Consider the following 18,018-nt stretch of genomic DNA (forward strand, 5'->3'; position numbering starts at 1 on the left):
GAAATGTAAATGCATCTCCATTGTGGTTCGTTAGAAAGGACCTGATTGCACCAGCCTGATTATTTTCAACATTTGCTACAAGTGCAGAAAAGAGGACTAGGGAGTATTTAAGGCTTGGGGTAGTAGGCCACTGTCATGCCAGGCTGTATCGCTCAGCCCCAGACTTCAGCAGTCACAGACAGAGACAGACGGGGGCCGAGCGCTTCCCTTATACAGCAATGTTCCCTCCCAGCAGCAGGAAACCCTTCTGGCATGCAGATGTGTCGAAAAATGATGCCGTCATCCGCATTTGGCTCCGCGTGGGTTTAATTGAATTAGTTGGGTTTTAGAGGGGAGGATTGCTGCGGGACACGTGTGCATTTGACATTACGCGGAGGCAGCAGCAGCAACTGGCAGTGAAACCCTATTCTCCGCACGGCTTCTACTTTTAGACCAGGAAACGGGGGTGAAAGGTTCAGCGGTTGTAAAGCATGAAAGGGTTGAGGCCGACAGAGCAGCAGCTACTCAAGCAGGTCATTTGAACGCCGCTGTTGAACTGTCGCTGGCTACTGTGTGCAAAGCAGGGAAGAAACCACATGAGACGCAGATCTTTTTTCCTTTTTTTTAAATGGAATGTATATTTTCAGAGGTATGAAAATAGATCTCACACGTTGAAATAAGAAATTGGACAGTGGCTGTAAAGGGCACAGCTATAACTGTGTGTGTGTGTAATGATGGCAGCAGGAAGGCATGTCAGAGAAGCATCACACCAGTTGCATTAGATAAAGGGCACAGCTATTACCCTGTGTGGGAGATGACAACAACATGGAGGCATGTGTCGGGCTGGTGGTGATACACCGGGCCATGGAAGTGGGAAACACTCCACTCCAGCAAAACAGGCAACAACATGAGCCGCAGCGTATAAAAGGCTTCCTGACAGCAAGACGTCCCGCTTACATGACGGAAATAACACACTGAGGCAACTTCTTGGGGACTGTTGCCCGTCAGAGTTGCCCTAAACGTTGCCCTGTGTATCACCGCCTTCGCAAATGTCACATCAATCATATTCAGTCTGTACCCATTCAACTCTTCATCATGAGAGACAGTGAATTTATGTAACTTGCAGATTGGAGTTTTGGTTACAATCTCAGAGGCGGAGCTGCTCTGGAGGCAGAAATAATCTGATTGGTTGAGTTAAACCTCAGTGGGCGGAGCCACAGTTTTTCGGAGCTAACTGACAAAATTGAGTGGCAAAGAAGGAACTTTGATCAAATTATAAATAAAAACTATAAATATCAATATTTCTATTAATTCATGACCATGACATGTATGATGTTGAAGGTCAGCAGCTAGCTAACTAGCTTACCTAGACAGCTAAAGGCTAGTATGGCTAGTTTGAACTTGGAAGCTCAGCTAGAAAACAAAATATTAGCTTCCTCCCCTCTTACCTCTTGTCTTCTTCACTGGACTTCAGTCTAATGTTACTTAGCCAGTGAAACTGTTTTTGGCTCCGCCCCTTTAGGTTTAACTCAACCAATGAGATTATTTCTGCCTTCAGAGCAGCTCTGTCTCCAAGAGATATTTGTAGAACTAAAACCCTTAACCTCTTCTCTGTAATCACTGATAAGTAATTGAGAACAATACCTAGTAATTCACAGATTTAAGACTCACAGAAAGCAAGAGAAACAGCCTATATATCATGTTTGTTACTGTAACTACAGTAAGTGGAAAATGGTTGATATACACAATTAAAAAAACAGATGCATTGCAGCTATTAATAAATCAAGCAATCAAATAAAGTAGGTATAGGTCAAACAGGTACCTCATCATATATGCATATATTCTGAGTTGCAACACTATACACAAGAGAGGAAAAATGTATGAGTCTTTGGTTCAGTCGAAGAACGAAAACATGGACAATGTCATGTTTTACCGAAAATGAATTGATATAACTATAAGAGCATGACAAACAGTAACCTACATGGCAATCATCTGCAAAAGACAGCAACCATCCTACTAAGATAACTACATATGAAGGCTTATTTCCAATGGAGTTTGTTGGTGACGTAGGCTTTGCACCTCCAGGCGAATATTTCCAGTTTCACTCTAGCAACAACCACACTGAACATTCATCAATGACATAACATCTTGATAGAAAATATATATACACATCTAATAAATAAGGGTTATACCATCGCACGGTAGAATACAGTTGTTTTCTCACATGCTTTGTCCGTCAGTCTTTTCTGAAATTAGTCTCTATATTGAAAAGGGGGGGTGCTGGTCTCTGGAAACCACTAAATGGAAGAGGTGTTTTCCTGGAGAATGGTGCTGGGTTGTGAAGCGGCGGGGGAGATGCAGCCCGGTTCAACATTGATCCTCCGGCTGAATGTCCAATTAACCTGCGGATGCAATCAATTAGACCGACTGGAGACTGATGGAGCGAGAGACACAAAGGCACAGGAAATCTCCAATCGCTGCAGACATGGACCTCAACGTGCGGCACGGGATCCAGCACGGGATCCCAGGATGTGCCGTATAGCTTTCACTTCACACACTCAAACCCTGGGCAGCAAATCACCCTTGACATGCTGCGGGGATAGTAGCAGGCTAAATGCAACTCTGTTTTCCCTCACTTCAATGGCAAAATCTAAACAAAAGATATAAATTTACATGAGAAACGTATGCAAGTATGAGAGAGAGTGAGGAGGATTAATTTGCGAAACCGAAGCCCTGATCTGAAGGGCAAGCATTAATCAAATATGAAGCATGGCAGTCTAATTTGTCATCAAAACGCTTTTAAATGAATGCATTAAAAATAAGTTTCAAACATCTAAGAGAAGAGATCCATGTGTTTAAAGGGGAAGGGATGTTTGTACCACAGACTCAACTGTGCTTCTTAAAATGCAGAGCAAATACAAACACAGTATCTGCATCTGAGGCAGGAATTAATTCATCCATTGTATAATCTTGAGGGGGGGCGTGTCCTCCTGTCTGCCCCAGAATCTGCACCCATACTGGAATTGATTGAATATGGTAAGGTATGGTGCTGGAGTCCCCATTTGATTATGTCATTTCATCATTATAATGGAGAGGTGTTTTTAAAAATCAGGGGATTATTCAAGATCAATGTTCCCTCTAAATTTGGACACCTGTGTCTAATTGATCACACTGACCAAATAGTCATCAACAGCTATCAGTAATCGCTTCACTTTGTCCCTAGAAATTCAGCCAATATAAGCAGGTTGTGGATGATTTGGTGTGTTTTAGTGAATTGACGCCCCTGAGTCTCCAATCACCTGAAACCTCTGAGCCCGTGTCGTCTCCTCATGTTACAGCAGGAGTCTCCAGCCATGTGCCATGTAGAGAGACATGTGTGTGTGTGCAGGGTTTCAGTCCAAACCAAACGCTACAGCAGCTCATTTCACTCACCAGTTCCTCCTGATCAGCTGAAGTTGTGTTAATCAGTGAAATCAGCTGCTGTAACGTTTGGTTTGGACTGAAAAAAATCTCTCCACACACACACACACACACACACTCGTCTCTCTGTGGCAGCATACTGATGAGACTAGAGTAAGGGTGAGAGTGTGAGAGAGCATGATGAAATCCCACATACACACAGACTGAGCGATGGGGCTTCAACGTGGCAGATTCACCTGACTGCGTTCGATATTTGCGCGCGATAAGTTTGTGCGCTTTGATGCGTAATTTGGATCATAAATGTGATTAGTCCCACAAATGTTTCACTTTAACACCATCGACCTAGATAGGTTAAAACACTGAGATCGCTACCTATGCGTGTTTTTTTAAATGCAGGAGATGATATACACATACACGCACCAATTCCTGCATTAAAGAACGGTGATTAGCTGCATTATTTAAAGGATTTCGGCTTTCACCGCCGCGCGTAAAGCCGTGTTTTTGGGTAAGGAGAGATGAAGCCCGTGTATCGAATATCAAACCTCGCTAGGGAATGTGGATCCAAGCACATTTTCCTGCGGAGGATTTTCACCTCCGTGCGGGGGAGCAGCAGGCCTGTAGCGGCTCCCAAACTTTTCCTTACACCGAGGATCCCCGCAAATACATTCCACATTTTGTAAGATTTAGTCCTAAAAGGAGCCGCGTGCGGGAAGAAATTTGCTGATTTGGTGGAGAATTAGGTGGAGGAGAGTGAAAGCTATGATCGGAACAGACATCCTCATCCACTCTCTCACGGTGTGTGAATTTCCAGGGAATAAAGCAACAGCGAAATCCAGCTCTATAGTCCTCGTTTTACCGGGGATCCCCCCCCCTGGTGGTCCCCGGTCCGGACCGGAGCCTCATCCCCCTCTCTCTCTCTCTCTCTCTCTCTCATATCTCCCTCATCTCCCTCTTGTCTTACCGCAAATGGCGAATGAATGTCCAAGGCTGCCCGCAGGTCACGCAACGTTTGGCGAGCTGCGGAGCATCTTCTGGCCCGGGATCTGCACGACGAGCAGCTGCTGCTTCTGCCGGGTGGACTTGACGGCCAGGATCGCCTGCCGGTTCTTGTACTGGACCATCTGCAGCGTGATCTCCGCGTTCCAGCCCTCGTCCTGCGGGCACCTGAAGTCGATCTCCTTCCCCTCCGTCATGACCACCGTGAAGTACACGTACTTGCCCTTGCGCTCCACGCAGTCCACCGTCTTCATGTTGGCGAAGTGCAGCTCCTTGACCCTGCCGGTGTCGCCGCCGGTGTGCGGCTGGTGGTGCTGCGGGTGGTCGTGCTGCTTGGGCGGCAGCAGCAGCACGCCGTCCTCGGTCAGGACGCAGTGCTTCTTCTTCCACAGCTGCAGCAGCCCGTCGCTCCGCTTCTCCAGCAGACCCTCTTTGAACACCTTCCCCCCGTTTTCCAGCATCTTCCCCGCTGCCTGCCCCGGACCGTGAACGCGTCTTCCACCTTTCTGCCTGCCTGTCTGTCGTCCTGTCTGTCTGTCTGTCTGTCTGTCTGACTGACTGTCTGTCTATCCTGGAGCAGGTGAAGGCATGGGATGCTGCTGCCGCTACTGCTGCTGCTGCTGGTGACTGCGGTGTGGTTGTAGTGTGTGTGGAGGCTGGCTGTCTGTCTGGATGGCTGCTGGTCACAGTGTGTGTGTGTGTGTGTGTGATGGGTGGGGGTGGAGGTGTGTGGGTGGGGGTGGAGGGGCGGGGGGGTCTGGAGAGGTGCACCGCCCCCCTCAGTGACATCCAGCCTCCTGAGACCCAGCAAATCAGAATAATACGGTTTCTGCAATTCAAATTTTGAAAACCAGCATTACATTACTTAATATTTGGATTTGATAAATATTTTAATTAGATAATGAAAGCCAGCCCTTTGTGATACTACTACTACTGTTACTACTGCTACTCATAATAATAATCTTCATCTTTTCAAAACTCAATTATACAGAGCGGTTTACACAGGGAAACTGGAGGCATTTGAGCTGTCTAATGCTGCCACAATCACCATGATATATTCAACATGAGCACTTCTAATATGGTCGTTAATGAAGCTAATTATAATGCATAAATTGGCAATTAATTTTCTACATATCAACATTCTTGTCTTCTAGCCTCGCTTCACAAAGGATGTCATTTTTAGCACAACACACACTTATTTATTTTTTATACACAAATGTTAATGACAATATATTTAAACACAGCATATGTCTTATGTTGAAAAGTAACACGTGTTGTCCCAAAGAAGACGCCCAACTGTGTTAAAAAGACTTTTTGAGACTGCACATGGTTGGTATTAATATGAACTCTGTATCTTAAAGCATTAATGAGTTATTTTAGTTTCAAGAAAATCAGTTTTTCCCTTATTAATATGTAAATTTATGCAGCAAGGTGCTCCCAAATCTAATCAGATCGTCCACCGCTCCACAGGGGGAAGCTGTGGTGTCAGGAGGAAGTTTCTGCCCTGTATTGTAAGAAATATAAAAGAAAGGTAAGAGTGATAAAAGGGAGGTCAAAACAATTAAAGGTTATTACATAAAGGCGAGTCTATAAAAATGAGTTTTACAGGGTGATTTAAGAGGATACAGATTTGGTCAGGCTGCAGGGCGTTTCAGTGATGATGTAGAAGTGTGGTCCTGATCTCCACTACAGCACACATAGTCATTTTCAAATAAAAATGTTTTGCAACAAGCTTTTTTTTTTTTTCCACCACTCAATACGTTTAGAAAATGTGAACAAAATGGGTAAAACTTTATTTGGATTGTCCAGTGCTGAACTGGTGTTTCTCCTGTTTAATTTACATATTAACTTGTTTTAATGTATGTATGTGGCCTGTACATGTCTGGAGTGACATGCAGTCTACATGTAAACTGTAGGTAGAGCATAGTCTATGAATATTTTAGTTATGCATGACTGGATGGGCTGCAGGGTGAACAGATACTGTATTTTACACTGAAGCTTTGAGTGTCATAACCTGATGCAGCCTCTGTTCCCTGCAGAGCAACTTTCTATTTTGCCACTTTTGTTTTAACTCTATCTGGTTTTATCTGCTGTCTCTCTTGATATTTTCTGGTATACGACGTGGTGATTTCAGTGATTTTATTATAACGCCTGTCTGCAAACCAAATTCCCCTTACAGGTCAATAAAGGTGTCAAATAAAATCTGACTGCAGTGTGGCGCCACCTGCTGACACTTCTGCCCCACTGCTGGCATGGCTTAGTGATTTATTGAATATCCAGTACATTATTTACCCTGAAATGTATCGTCTGACCCAATGATACAAGGACTGACAGCATGCAGCAGCTAATTTTGGAAACATTTAGGGGAGGAACAGCTATGTTTACATCTGTAATATCTATGAACATTAAAACAACCCTGTATTAAGGTGTCATGGGCTATGAAAGTTATTAAAATCAGTCAAACTCTTCAAGAACATGCGAAAACACACAAACTTCACAAAAAAAAAGACACAAGCTGCTCAAAATAAGCCACAATGACAGAAGACACGTTTAACCAATTTATTCATGAATAAACATACACGTACAGTTATTGAGTACATTAGTATTTTGTAGCATAGCATTTTGCCTTGACAACAGCTGCTCAAAAAGGACCCTACAGAAACCCTGTCACGTCCTTTCCAATAAACAGATTTGAATACTCCCGCCTCCCAGCTAATTGAGTAAATACCCTGGCTCTCCACTAGGGGCAGCAGTGAGGGGGGCTGCCACTGGACACGATGCTGCCCAACACCACCGACAACTAAAAGGCGTAAGAACAGAGTGGGAGGGAAGTAAGCTACTTTTTTTTTTCTTCTCAGTCCTCTGGCTTTTAAGTATTGCTCTGACGTGCTTCACTGTGGCCTTCTGGGTAAAGAGGAGGGAGGGGTTTTGGTGGGTGGGGGTGAGGTGGGGTCGTTGGCCACAGACTACAGCCTTACCGCTCTTCCCCTCTTTCCTTCACAGTGATAAAAATGAACCATGACCTCAGGGGTCGGACTGAGACGCATGTGAGTCGCCCAACTTCAGTCGTGAATCGGCGACACGAGTCATGAATTTATTTTAATCATAAATTGGCGAAAAATACTTTTTGGTGGGGCTGGACCCAAACCTCCTGTCAGCAGACTTCAAAACTTGGTCTGGACTTTTTTATTTTCTCCTTTTCATCCCCAGTGCTACCTACAGCAGAGCTTCAACGAACAGGCCGAGTGCGACTCCCACGGTAAAAAAAAAAAAAAGAAAGAAAAGGAATGCACAAATCAGATAGCAGGAGTTGAACTCTCCACACAGCGGGGCCGAGCGCGCCCCGGGGTGCGGCGCGCTCGCTAACAGCCGTCAGACAAAAGTGCCGCTTCACAAGGAATACTCAGACAGCTAACCGTAGACAGAGAGGACGCCACTGGTACACCACACAGTAGTACAAAGTGCTATAGAAAAGACGACAGTCACGCCACTGCGAGCCTACGAGGAGCCTGAAGCACGAGGTGATGGAGGGCTTGGCGGCCCCCTGCTGCAGAACCGTCCCGCCCCCGCCCATCGTCTGAAAAGGAAATCTCCGGAATGTTAAAGAGAGTCTCGACCGGGCCGCGACAAGCCTCCGGGAGCGACCGAATGATGTCAGAGGAGCGTCAGGTGGGGGGGGAGGGGGGGGAATAGAAGCAGACTTCATTCCTGTTCAATTTAGCAGCGCCAACACATGGTTCTGTTAGATTCTTTTTTTTTTTTTTTTGACGGGCCCGTCCAGTCGAAGGACAGGCCCCTTTCAAGAGAGGCAACGTTCTCTTCCGCTGCCTGCCAGTCTGCTTACTGGAATGTATCAAGAGTGGAAAGTAGTTCGGTACAATCGGCGTAGGAAGCGGCCTAAACCGACTCCCGCGTCCCGCGCACGGCGAGGTCAGATCAGCTGGAATGGACGCCCGGCCGCAGCAGGCTACAGTTCACACATCTGTCCTCCTTCACTAGAGCTGGAAACACTACACTGCTTTGACAAGTGCTAAAGGCCCTGCTAATAAAAGAAAAATTCACCTCGGGACAACCAGAACTGACCAACCTGGAGCTTTGGAAGCAGGAGGAGGAGGAGGGGCGGGGCGGGGCGGGGCGGGGCGGGGCGGGGCGAGGGGCTAATAAATTGACGTCACCGCGATGCAGTCTAAACCACAGCTGTTGTCTAAGAGCAAATACAACAAAAGACTTCACAAGAACCCAAACTAGTTTAGCAGTGAAGAAACAAGTTCATGCTTTTTGAGGGAGATTTTTTTTCTGCATTCTATCTATTGTACAGAGAAGGAGGAAGAGAGGGAAAAAACAGGTCTAGTAAAATACTATGTATATTGAGCCACAGCTCCCAGTATATTACCATGAGTTTTTGTAACAAAAATCTTGAAACCCTTTTTTTTTCTTCAAATTATTTCTACCAAGAAAAATACAAAACATTATAAGGCGGTAAGTAACTATTGTTTTTTTTTTTTGTGTGTTTTTTATTCCTTTTTTTTTTTTTTTTAATTTGAGAAGCTGTTACAGTGCAGTTGATCCTCAAGGCAGCCAGGGCAGACTTCACTGCTGCTTGCACTCAGCTGGGGGGTTTGCATCCTTCTGCAAGAAACCACAGGGACAGGGAGGGGGGGAGGAGGAGGGGGTTGTTTACATGTTGTTATGAGGACACACCACTCCAAAAAACACACACAAACACACACCTGTCATACTCAAATCTGGTCTATACAAAGCCAAGCCGCTTCCAACAGACCTAAAACATTCAACAAGCTGGCAGAAATAAACGTCCCATCTGAAGTTTCTCAGTTCCATAACTGGTTTGAATCTCACATGTGACTGAACAAGACGCCACCAACACAGCTATGGATGATGTGGTGGTGATGATGATGATGATGATGATGATGATGATGATGATGATGCATTCATATCAGACAAAGATGGCTATGATTCTGCATTGCCGCCTCTTTACGAAGGCCGTGATTTAAAAAGTGCTTGGGATCATCGTCTAAAGTGACCAGGGAGGAATGCTAGCACCGCAGCCATGGGACACACTGAGGGTGTAGGTGTGTTTATTTAAAATATATCTTCTTTTACTGGCATTTATTAGATTGGGAGAGAGAGGGGAATGACATGCGACAAAAGGTCCTGGGCCGGATTTGAACCCAGGATGTCGCGGTCACATGGCACGCTCTTAGACCACCGATCCACCAGGACTCAGAGGGTGTCGGTGTTTTAAAACCAGTTCATGCTCTATACGGAAAACGCGCAGCCGAAACCGCTTGACACTTTGGGAGTAGCGTGAGGTCGTGCACCACCGGAAATTTGAAACGACGCGTACACCGCCGCAGCGCCTCCGTCCAGGATCGGCTGAACAAAGAGGAACCGGAACTCCTGGCCGATTCTGGTGGAGTTATTTGTTCATTTTGGGGGATATGGAGAGAGAAATTTTTGTTTTCAGGCGTGCGGTTGTCGTGAGAAACGCGAGAAGCATGAACACCAAGGTAGACGCACGGCACATCTGCAGCTCCCGCACGTCTAGCCACACATGAACCGGCCTTCCCGCCATGTGACCGCCCGCTTCCCATGTGCCTGTAGGCGTAGGTCACAAATTCTGGGTGGAGTTATTATCGGACGATACTGTTGAGGAAGAAATGGAAAAGTACCTATACTAAGCAACATTCCTATATTCCTCACTTAATATGTAACCTGTGACCCATATTTACACCTTCAGTGCCTTAAACTCAAGAATATTGAATCTGCTTCACCATTATAAGATTAAACTCTGAGCTTAAGGGCTAAATATGGGTCAAAAGTTACATATTAAGTGAGCATAGAGGAATGTTGCTTAGTATAGGTACTTTTCCATTTCTTCCTCAACAATACGCGAGGGTCACCGTCTGCTCTACGTTGTTCAGTAATCAACGACGGTACAAACTGTAAAATTAGGCGAAACGCACCCATACTCCTTTTCCAAAACTATGTAGAAGTGGCATCATATTGAAACTGTCCTTCATATTCGTTGTTGCACCAGTCGTGTGATATTTTAAAGCAGAGGATCACACACACAGGGGCTTGTGTGGATTGCGGACCGGAGCTCATGTGATGCTTTGTTTCCCCCCGGTAAAAGTTTCCTTTTAACCACACAAACGTGCCGAAATGTGTTTCAGCAGCAAGTACACTGTGGCCTTAAAGTCCCACTGAAATGGAAGTTAGAGCGTCTTTAGCTTCTGCACTGTGACGTATTTCCCAGTGAAACGGAATATTTGAGCGGTGTACAGTTACAAGAGGGATTTAAATCAAATCCTTCGCATTTGATTGGACCGCTAAACAGTGGGCGGGGCTTAGAGTTTAGCGCGATACGGAGCTACAGAGAGAAACGGAGCTACAGAGGACTGTTGGCTCCACACACACCTCCCTCACCTGTTGTGTCATGATATTATTGGTTGAAATTGGTTATGGGCATGCTTACGTAAGCACACGGCATATTTTGTTTTACAGGAAGAAAACATGATTGGATTCTGATATAAGAATACAAAGAAATTGATTTTTTGTATTTTTTTTGGCATATATTGTTAAATAGGTGCACAATATGACCGGGGATGTGATCTAAAAGGGTTAAAAATGCATTTTTCATTTCATCTCGACTTTAACGCCGCCTCTACTCTTTCTGCTGGATGTAATGTTTTGGTTTAGATTCACCAGGACAACAGCCGATTTTATTTTTTATTTATAGATGCGAGGGAAGGGGATATACTACACATTTAGATCACAACCTGACCATTATCCAACATGGATCATGTCTGGGTCCGATAGTCAAGGAAGGAAATTACAGGCATCTGGTTTATTTTTCTGTTGTTGCAGTATAATTGATTATGTTAAGCTCTCATTAGACCGTTTTCTCATCCAGAAGTCTGAGAAGATTTTAATTTTTGTTCATTTTTCTGAGACAATAAATGTAAACACTTCACAAATAACCTTAGGCTATTGTGCTGAAATCAGTTCGCCGCCAAAATAAAAAAAAGGAAACACTTGTGTAAATAAGGGACGGAAAGTGCACTTAAAACTAATTAAGCTCCCATCATGCTTCGGGTGTGGCATCCCTCCAACAGAAATCAGACACTTGTAGAAGCGACACCGAGGCACACTGCAGCTGTTCTGGCTTGGCTCTCGGTGGCCCGGCGCCACATTATAACACTTTATATAAGTTGGCGTTTCCTTTTATTTTGGTAGTTTCCCGCCTTAATTCGCGCGGCGCCAGCAGTCCTCCGAGGCTCTTATCCCGGCACTAACAGCATATCGATGTGGAGAAAAAGGCAGCAGAAACTTTCGCCAAATAGAATTAATGTTTACAGGAAGGAGGGAAAAATCATGGACGGATGGATCAATGATGTTTAAATGGAAAAAATAGATATCTACAATCCACAGATCAGATAGACAAATCCTTTTCCTGACAAAGAAACTAGACTTTTTATGGACGGAACAAGTTCAAGATGGCGGAGAAAAAGAAAAAGGAAGGGTTGGACTAGCTTCAACATACAGAAATGATACAGGTGCAAATGCAGAGCTCACTACGGGTTAAATTTCAAAAAACCAACAACAACCCACTAGGTTAGTCAGTCGGGAAGGGGGGAAGGGAGGGGTGCAGCACAGAGAGGGGGAGGAGGGGGGGGTGCAGAGAGATGGATGGAGATGGAGATGGAAAAACAGGAGGAGGAGAGGAAGAAGAAGAAGGGTAAAACCAAAAAAGTGGGAGGTGGGGTTGAGGGAGGGGGAATGATGGCAGTAAGCTGACAATTCACAAGCCGTACCTACCAGGATAGGGTTATTTTTCTACTGACACCACTTAAACCTAGTGAGGAAAAATTTAAAGAGTAGCTGACAAAGGATGCCAAAGTGATCGGAGATGAAGAAACATTAATGAATAGGAAATTAAAAAAGCAAAAAATTAGCAGAATACAGAATGTCAAAGACGTTTTCGTACAGCAAAAAAAGGAGAAGCGGAGGTCATGCTTGTTTTTTTTTTCGGGTTTTCTTTTAAGAAGTTAAGTAGGCAGAGGGTCGGGAACCCCGAACTTTGACGAGGTTTTCAAAAGAATTAGTGCGTAGAGGCCAATTTTACAAGCAGCAACAAGAAGAGAGCTTCCAAGGCATTCCAGTGAGAATAATTTCCCTGAACCCACTGCTCCAAAATCAATTGAGTAACACTTAACAAGGGCCATATTCCAGTGTAATAACCTGTGTATTGACCCATGGAAAAGTATTAGAAGTGCACGATAATGCTGTGTATGTACGACAAAAATCTATGTACTTAAAAGGGTGCAACAACACAAAGTACAGATTACACTTGTACACTTACATTGTGTTAAAACATTATGTATTGCGGCAATTTTCATTAAATACTACTGGGTATATTATTGTGTACTTGCAATACTTTCCCATAGGTTCCTACAGGAATTAATGCATTTGAATAAAGCCTTAGTACAGTGTTAAAATAGTCTAAATGATGTTCTCATTCTACAACTATCCCTTCACTGATGCCCTCATCCTTCAGTTTTAAGTATATTGCAGCTGTGTGCTACTAAAGATTAAAGGTTCAGGTTAAGTAACAGCATGCAACAGTATGTCGCAACTGAGGAAACAGTGAAAAATAAAGCCTGAAGGAAATTATCTGCTAGTGGAATTTTTGTGTCCAAGTCTGGAAGCCGAATCGAGATTGCGACGACAAAATAAAAAAAAAGCTGAAGCAAACCAAAAGCTGGTGTAAAATGAGATGCATTTGACAGTATGTATTCTGTATGTTGAAATCTGACAAGTCATTTTAAGGACAGCGGTTCTCAACCTGCGGCTCAGGACCCCCAGGAGGTCACCAGATGAAAAATACAGTATACAGACATTTCTAGTTTTCCATGTTTGCAATCTTGGTGGTAAATGTTGTGAAATACTGAATATTTACAGATTAATTAAGGCCATTCAATTAAAGTTAAACCATGCAAACACTTTCTCACAATAATTAAAGTGAATAGCCAAAAAGGGCAGCTGAAATTCATTCATTCATCATTTGGTGTAAAAGATCACTCAAGCGACTGGAGGCCACCAGGACACATCGCTTTACTTTGTTTTTTGGGTTTTTTTTGGGGGGTCATGAGCCGACAAAGGTTGAGAACTGCTGAGTTTGGTTTTATCAGGATACCAGAGAGACCAAGAGAGCAGGGGGAAGATCTCACCTTGGGATCATAGTCGGGGTCGTTCTCCTCGTCAGCCTCCTCCTCTCCTTCCTGAACCACAAACAGCAGAGAAGAGCTTCAGACAACCGGGTTTCCTCCTCACACCCTAAATGATGGAGTCTTACACAAAGCACTTGAAAAACCGCAGCAGTCAATAATAATGACATTTCGATTGTCCCGACACACAGGCACGCCTCCCTTTTGTTTTTAATAAACTCCGGCCCCAGTCGGTCTTACCTCGTCGTCGGCCTCCTCTCCCTCCTCATCGTACTGCAAAACACAAACACCAGGATTTAGCCAGGGAGACATTTTAAAGAGGAACGAGCTTAGATCAACCGGGATTAGTCAGTTATTTAATTTTTTTTAAAAGTGCCAAACAAATAACAGTGATAGCCATTACAGAAGTCCCTCTTAATGTACTTTTTCCTGCATCAGTACTGCAGACAAGTCTCTTAAATCATCTACCAAATCAGCACATTGCAACAAATTAATCTCTCAACCAACTAGTTACCAGACCGTTCTTATAACTTCCGACAGCTGAAGAGAGAGCAGAATTGATTTTTTCCCCCGACATCGTTCCCCTTGGGGAAGAAGCCAAAGCGCAGCAGTCGCTCAGCAGCCATAACACAGTAAGTGGGACTTCTATAATGGCGACATGTGTACAGTCCAACAAACAGCATCATCTGATTTACAGCCGAGCTTGAGGATGAAGGCTGAGAGAAGACGGGGGGGGGGGGGGGGGGGGGGGGGACGGCGAGACTCACATCGTCATCGTCGTCCTCGATAGCCTCGCCCGTGAAGTAAAGCACGGCCCGGGGAACGATGCGCTCGCGGATGAAGTGTCCGATCTCGAAGTCTGCGGCCAGGACCGCCTCCGAGTCCTCGTCCTGAAGACAGACCGTCCCAATCACAGTTTACCGACGTGCAAAGATGCCTAGTGCAGCTTTAAGGGTTTATAATGCAGACATACATCAACAGTGTGCTAATTAATAAGAACAGAGAGGTAATTAAAAAGGTCTTTATGGTCCAAATAAAGATCAACAATGACACAAATGTCTTCCAAACCTCAAAGAGCAAGAAATGGTTCACAAACAAAATGTATAAATAACAAGTAAAGGAGGTAAAATAACTTACCAGCTCTCCACTTTCTGGAACTGTAAATGACAAAAGAAAAAAGGTACAAAAAGTTAAACCATACACCTCGTGAAAAAGTTCTGACTGATACTAGACCTTAAACTGGGAATGCTTTCATTTTTACAGTGCAATAACCAATGTATAGGTTTAATATTTCCTCCTCCTCACCCTCTGGTGGGCTGAAGAAGTTGAAGAAGGAGTCGTTGGGGACTGTTTTGGTGACCGTCCTGACTGTGCCGCGGCCCTTGTGCTTCTGTTTCTTCTTGATTGTTTTCAACGTGACGTTCTTGCCCTTCGTCCAGTCAATCGTGCAGCTGGAGAGGAAGAGGAGGAACACAAGGTTGAGGTGTCAATACTTGCTCGGATCCATTTTAGGAGTCTAGCTGATGTGCTGCTCTATAGCAACTTGGAAATGCTTTCTGACAGAAGAGTGATATTGTAGATACAGAAGAAACATACAGTAGGTTGTGGGGGTGGTGCTGCTAGCTGTCAGGATATGGGTTTTTTTTTGCATGCCAGGTCATGACTCAAGCAAGACCGACATAAGAATAGACAGCAGAATAAACTTCATTTCAAGGATTGGTAGTGAAATACTACAAAATAAGAGTCCCGCTGTGGAAAAACTCAGATTTTCCAATTGTGGCTAAACTGTTTAACCACATTATTTTGCTGGACAATGATTGATATACTTGATAATACCTCATAAATACTTGAGTAATACCTGAATATTACTGTTGATTTAATGAACAAAATTTTACTGCACTTTTGGCATCTTACAGTATGTGTATCTCCATTACCTTTTACATCACTGTGTATTTTATTGTATGTAAAGTAGGCTTGTAAACATTGTTTTTAGAAAAATGCTCTAAAAATAAAGTTATTAATATTATTTTGAACATTTTCAAATGCACTCGGCCCCGTTACTTGTTTTGTGATGAACTGTGTGTGTGTGTGTGTGTGTGTGTGAGAGACTCAGATGCCACCCTGGCCCTCACCCTGTGCAGCCCATGATCTCTGGTCCGTCGAAGGAGAAGGGGTCGCTCTCGTCCGGCTCTGACCTCATCTTGTAGGTTTTCGTCAGCACTGTGTTTGTGAAGAAGTCGTTGGGCTCAAAGTGGAATTCTAATGAGAAGCTCTGGAGACAAAATGAAGACGCAATTATAGCGTTATACACGATCCACTGTTCAAGTTCAGCGGCTGCTCTTCACTCAACACACGGCCGACAGACTCACCATCGGCTGTCCTGGATCTGAGAATTTCACTTTGATATCTTGTAAATGTTTAAGGATGGGTTCATCGTGTTCCTGAGGGGGAAAAAGACATCACAAGATCAGAAAATTATCCTGAATATCAAGAGAGAATACGTATTTTTCTGTTTTTGTTAGGGTCGCTTTTAGCAAAGTGTCTACAACATATTCAGTTATAATTGCATTTGGTCCATCTCTACTTTCTGTCATCTTTGTTTGTGCGTCCTTTGTTTTCTGTAAAGCTCTTTGCCATCGACACCCAAAGAGTCTGCAGGTTTTCATTCCAATCAAACACTGCAGCAGCTGTTCAACAAAAAATATTAAAAAAAGGAATGCTTTTGAGTCCATGGCTTCAAAAATAGTAGGAGAGGTGCCATTTGGAAAAAAGGGATGTTGTCAATTGCAAACAAAATTAGAAACAAAAGGATCCAAGGTGACTCTCTCCTCTGTTCATCAGGGTGCAAAGAACTGTCAAAACACAGGTTTATTTAATGCCCCTATGCATCACTAATTAGTGACCACTGCAGCACAAATCAATGTATAACCCACAAAAAAATAACAAAGTAAATCAAGCTGATTTAATTGCAGATGCACTGCAAGACTGAAGAAGGCACCAGCCGAAACGTATGTGCATGATGTTCCTTCTGCATTTATACAAATGTAAAAAAATGAACATAAAAGGTTTGGAAAACAGTTCTTTTTGAGTGCGAATCACCTGTTTTCTATTGAAGATGTTTTATTGTATTTTACACACCAAACAAAGCAAGGGTGAGCGGTGACTTCTACAGACGTAATCGCAGAGCACACCTTAAGCCAGAGGTGGAACTACTCAGTGAAATCAGCTGCTGTAGTGTTTGGTTGGATCTCCATGACACACGATTGATTGAAAACCTTTACTCCATACAGAACTTGGCCAGTAGGTGGCAGCAAAGCCTGATTTCCCTTTGCTGGGAGCAGCAGCTGTCTGACCCATTTTCCTGCCTCTCCGCCGGCGGTCTGGGCGGACCTACCTGCAGCATGTCGCTGAGCAGGTCGACGTTCTTGAAAACCGTTAACCAGAACTCGGGGATTCCTTTGGGGTCTTCCTTCTCCTCGTCCTTCTTCTCCTCCTCCACCTTGGCCTTCTCCTTCATCTCCTCCTGATAGAAAGAAAGGAAGCAGGAGGGAGGAAAAGGGGGAGATAGAGGGAGGGAAAAGACACAGATCTCCTCTTCAAAATAGGGCACTGCAAAAAAACGAGCGTCCATTTTTTTCCCCGTTCACATGCGACACCGTATGAAAGAAGAGAACCTTCACCACCCACACTTTAAAGATTAAAGGCTAAACAACAGGAGGAACAAACACCAGAGTGGGAGAATAAGCTCCATTCAACGCCACAACAAAATTAAAATCTCCATTTCAATCATCTTTAAAAAGGCGGTTGCTGTAGCAGACAAATCAAAACAGAAAAATGGCAAACTTATTTATATCACAAGACCAGCCTGAAGTCTGGTAGTTTTCCGGTCACTGATTGATTTCGGTGATGTCACGGGAATATTTTGTTCCATCGATTGGCTAGCTGTAATGCGGGTGATCTAGGAATTGAAGCTTATTCTACTGCTGCACGTATTGCAAGTCTGTCTAGAGGAGTGTCAGCTAAATGATGAAAATGCAAGGGATACTCGGTCTGATCGTGTAACTAATTAACTATGAAGCCTCTGGAAGTGTAACTCATTTCTTGAAGAAGTACGTCACTTCACCCTCTCCCCACTGACTCATGAACCCACTCCTCCGTCTTCCTCTACTTGCAACAATATGGTCTTATCTTAAGAGTGAAAATATATTGAAAAATAGAGCTGCGCAATACGGCCAAAAATTTTATCACAATACAATTTTTCATATCGGTCAAGAATGACAGTTATCGGAATATACATCAAATCAGTATTTCTTTCTTTTTTCTCCCAAGTGAAAGCTGGAGAAATCTGAAAGTTAATGTAGTTCCAAGTATTCTC

General features: G+C 44.0%; 2 protein-coding genes across 6 annotated transcripts in view; both read right to left on the reverse strand.

The window, feature by feature from the left end:
- Positions 1-4,397: 4,397 nt before the first annotated feature.
- Positions 4,398-4,859, reverse strand: phlda1 (pleckstrin homology-like domain, family A, member 1). The gene has a single exon (XM_071920047.1). The coding sequence runs from the start codon at positions 4,854-4,856 to the stop codon at positions 4,398-4,400; it is 459 nt and encodes a 152-aa protein (XP_071776148.1). The 5' UTR covers positions 4,857-4,859.
- A 2,081-nt stretch (positions 4,860-6,940) lies between these two features.
- The window catches only part of nap1l1 (nucleosome assembly protein 1-like 1), a 31,871-nt gene continuing 20,793 nt past the window's right edge, over positions 6,941-18,018 (reverse strand). For 2 of the 5 annotated variants that reach the window (XM_071920002.2, XM_071920000.2), the window contains exons 7-15: positions 17,038-17,166; positions 16,013-16,084; positions 15,776-15,915; positions 14,949-15,094; positions 14,781-14,800; positions 14,411-14,533; positions 13,884-13,916; positions 13,647-13,697; positions 6,941-9,021 (exon numbers count right to left, since the gene is read on the reverse strand). In XM_071920002.2, the coding sequence (XP_071776103.1) occupies positions 8,986-9,021; positions 13,647-13,697; positions 13,884-13,916; positions 14,411-14,533; positions 14,781-14,800; positions 14,949-15,094; positions 15,776-15,915; positions 16,013-16,084; positions 17,038-17,166 (750 nt within the window). In that variant the 3' untranslated portion in view covers positions 6,941-8,985. Of the gene's footprint in view, positions 9,025-13,646; positions 13,698-13,883; positions 13,917-14,410; positions 14,534-14,780; positions 14,801-14,948; positions 15,095-15,775; positions 15,916-16,012; positions 16,085-17,037; positions 17,167-18,018 lie in introns of all 5 variants that reach the window. The other 3 variants (XM_071919998.2, XM_071920001.2, XM_071920003.2) reach the window with 2 other exon arrangements.

This window comes from Centroberyx gerrardi, chromosome 24, assembly GCF_048128805.1.
Source record: "Centroberyx gerrardi isolate f3 chromosome 24, fCenGer3.hap1.cur.20231027, whole genome shotgun sequence".
Lineage (NCBI taxonomy): Eukaryota > Metazoa > Chordata > Actinopteri > Beryciformes > Berycidae > Centroberyx > Centroberyx gerrardi.

Excerpts from the sequence above, each read along its gene's own strand:
- phlda1 (XM_071920047.1), bottom strand. The coding sequence starts at position 4,856 with ATGCTGGAAAACGGGGGGAAGGTGTTCAAAGAGGGTCTGCTGGAGAAG.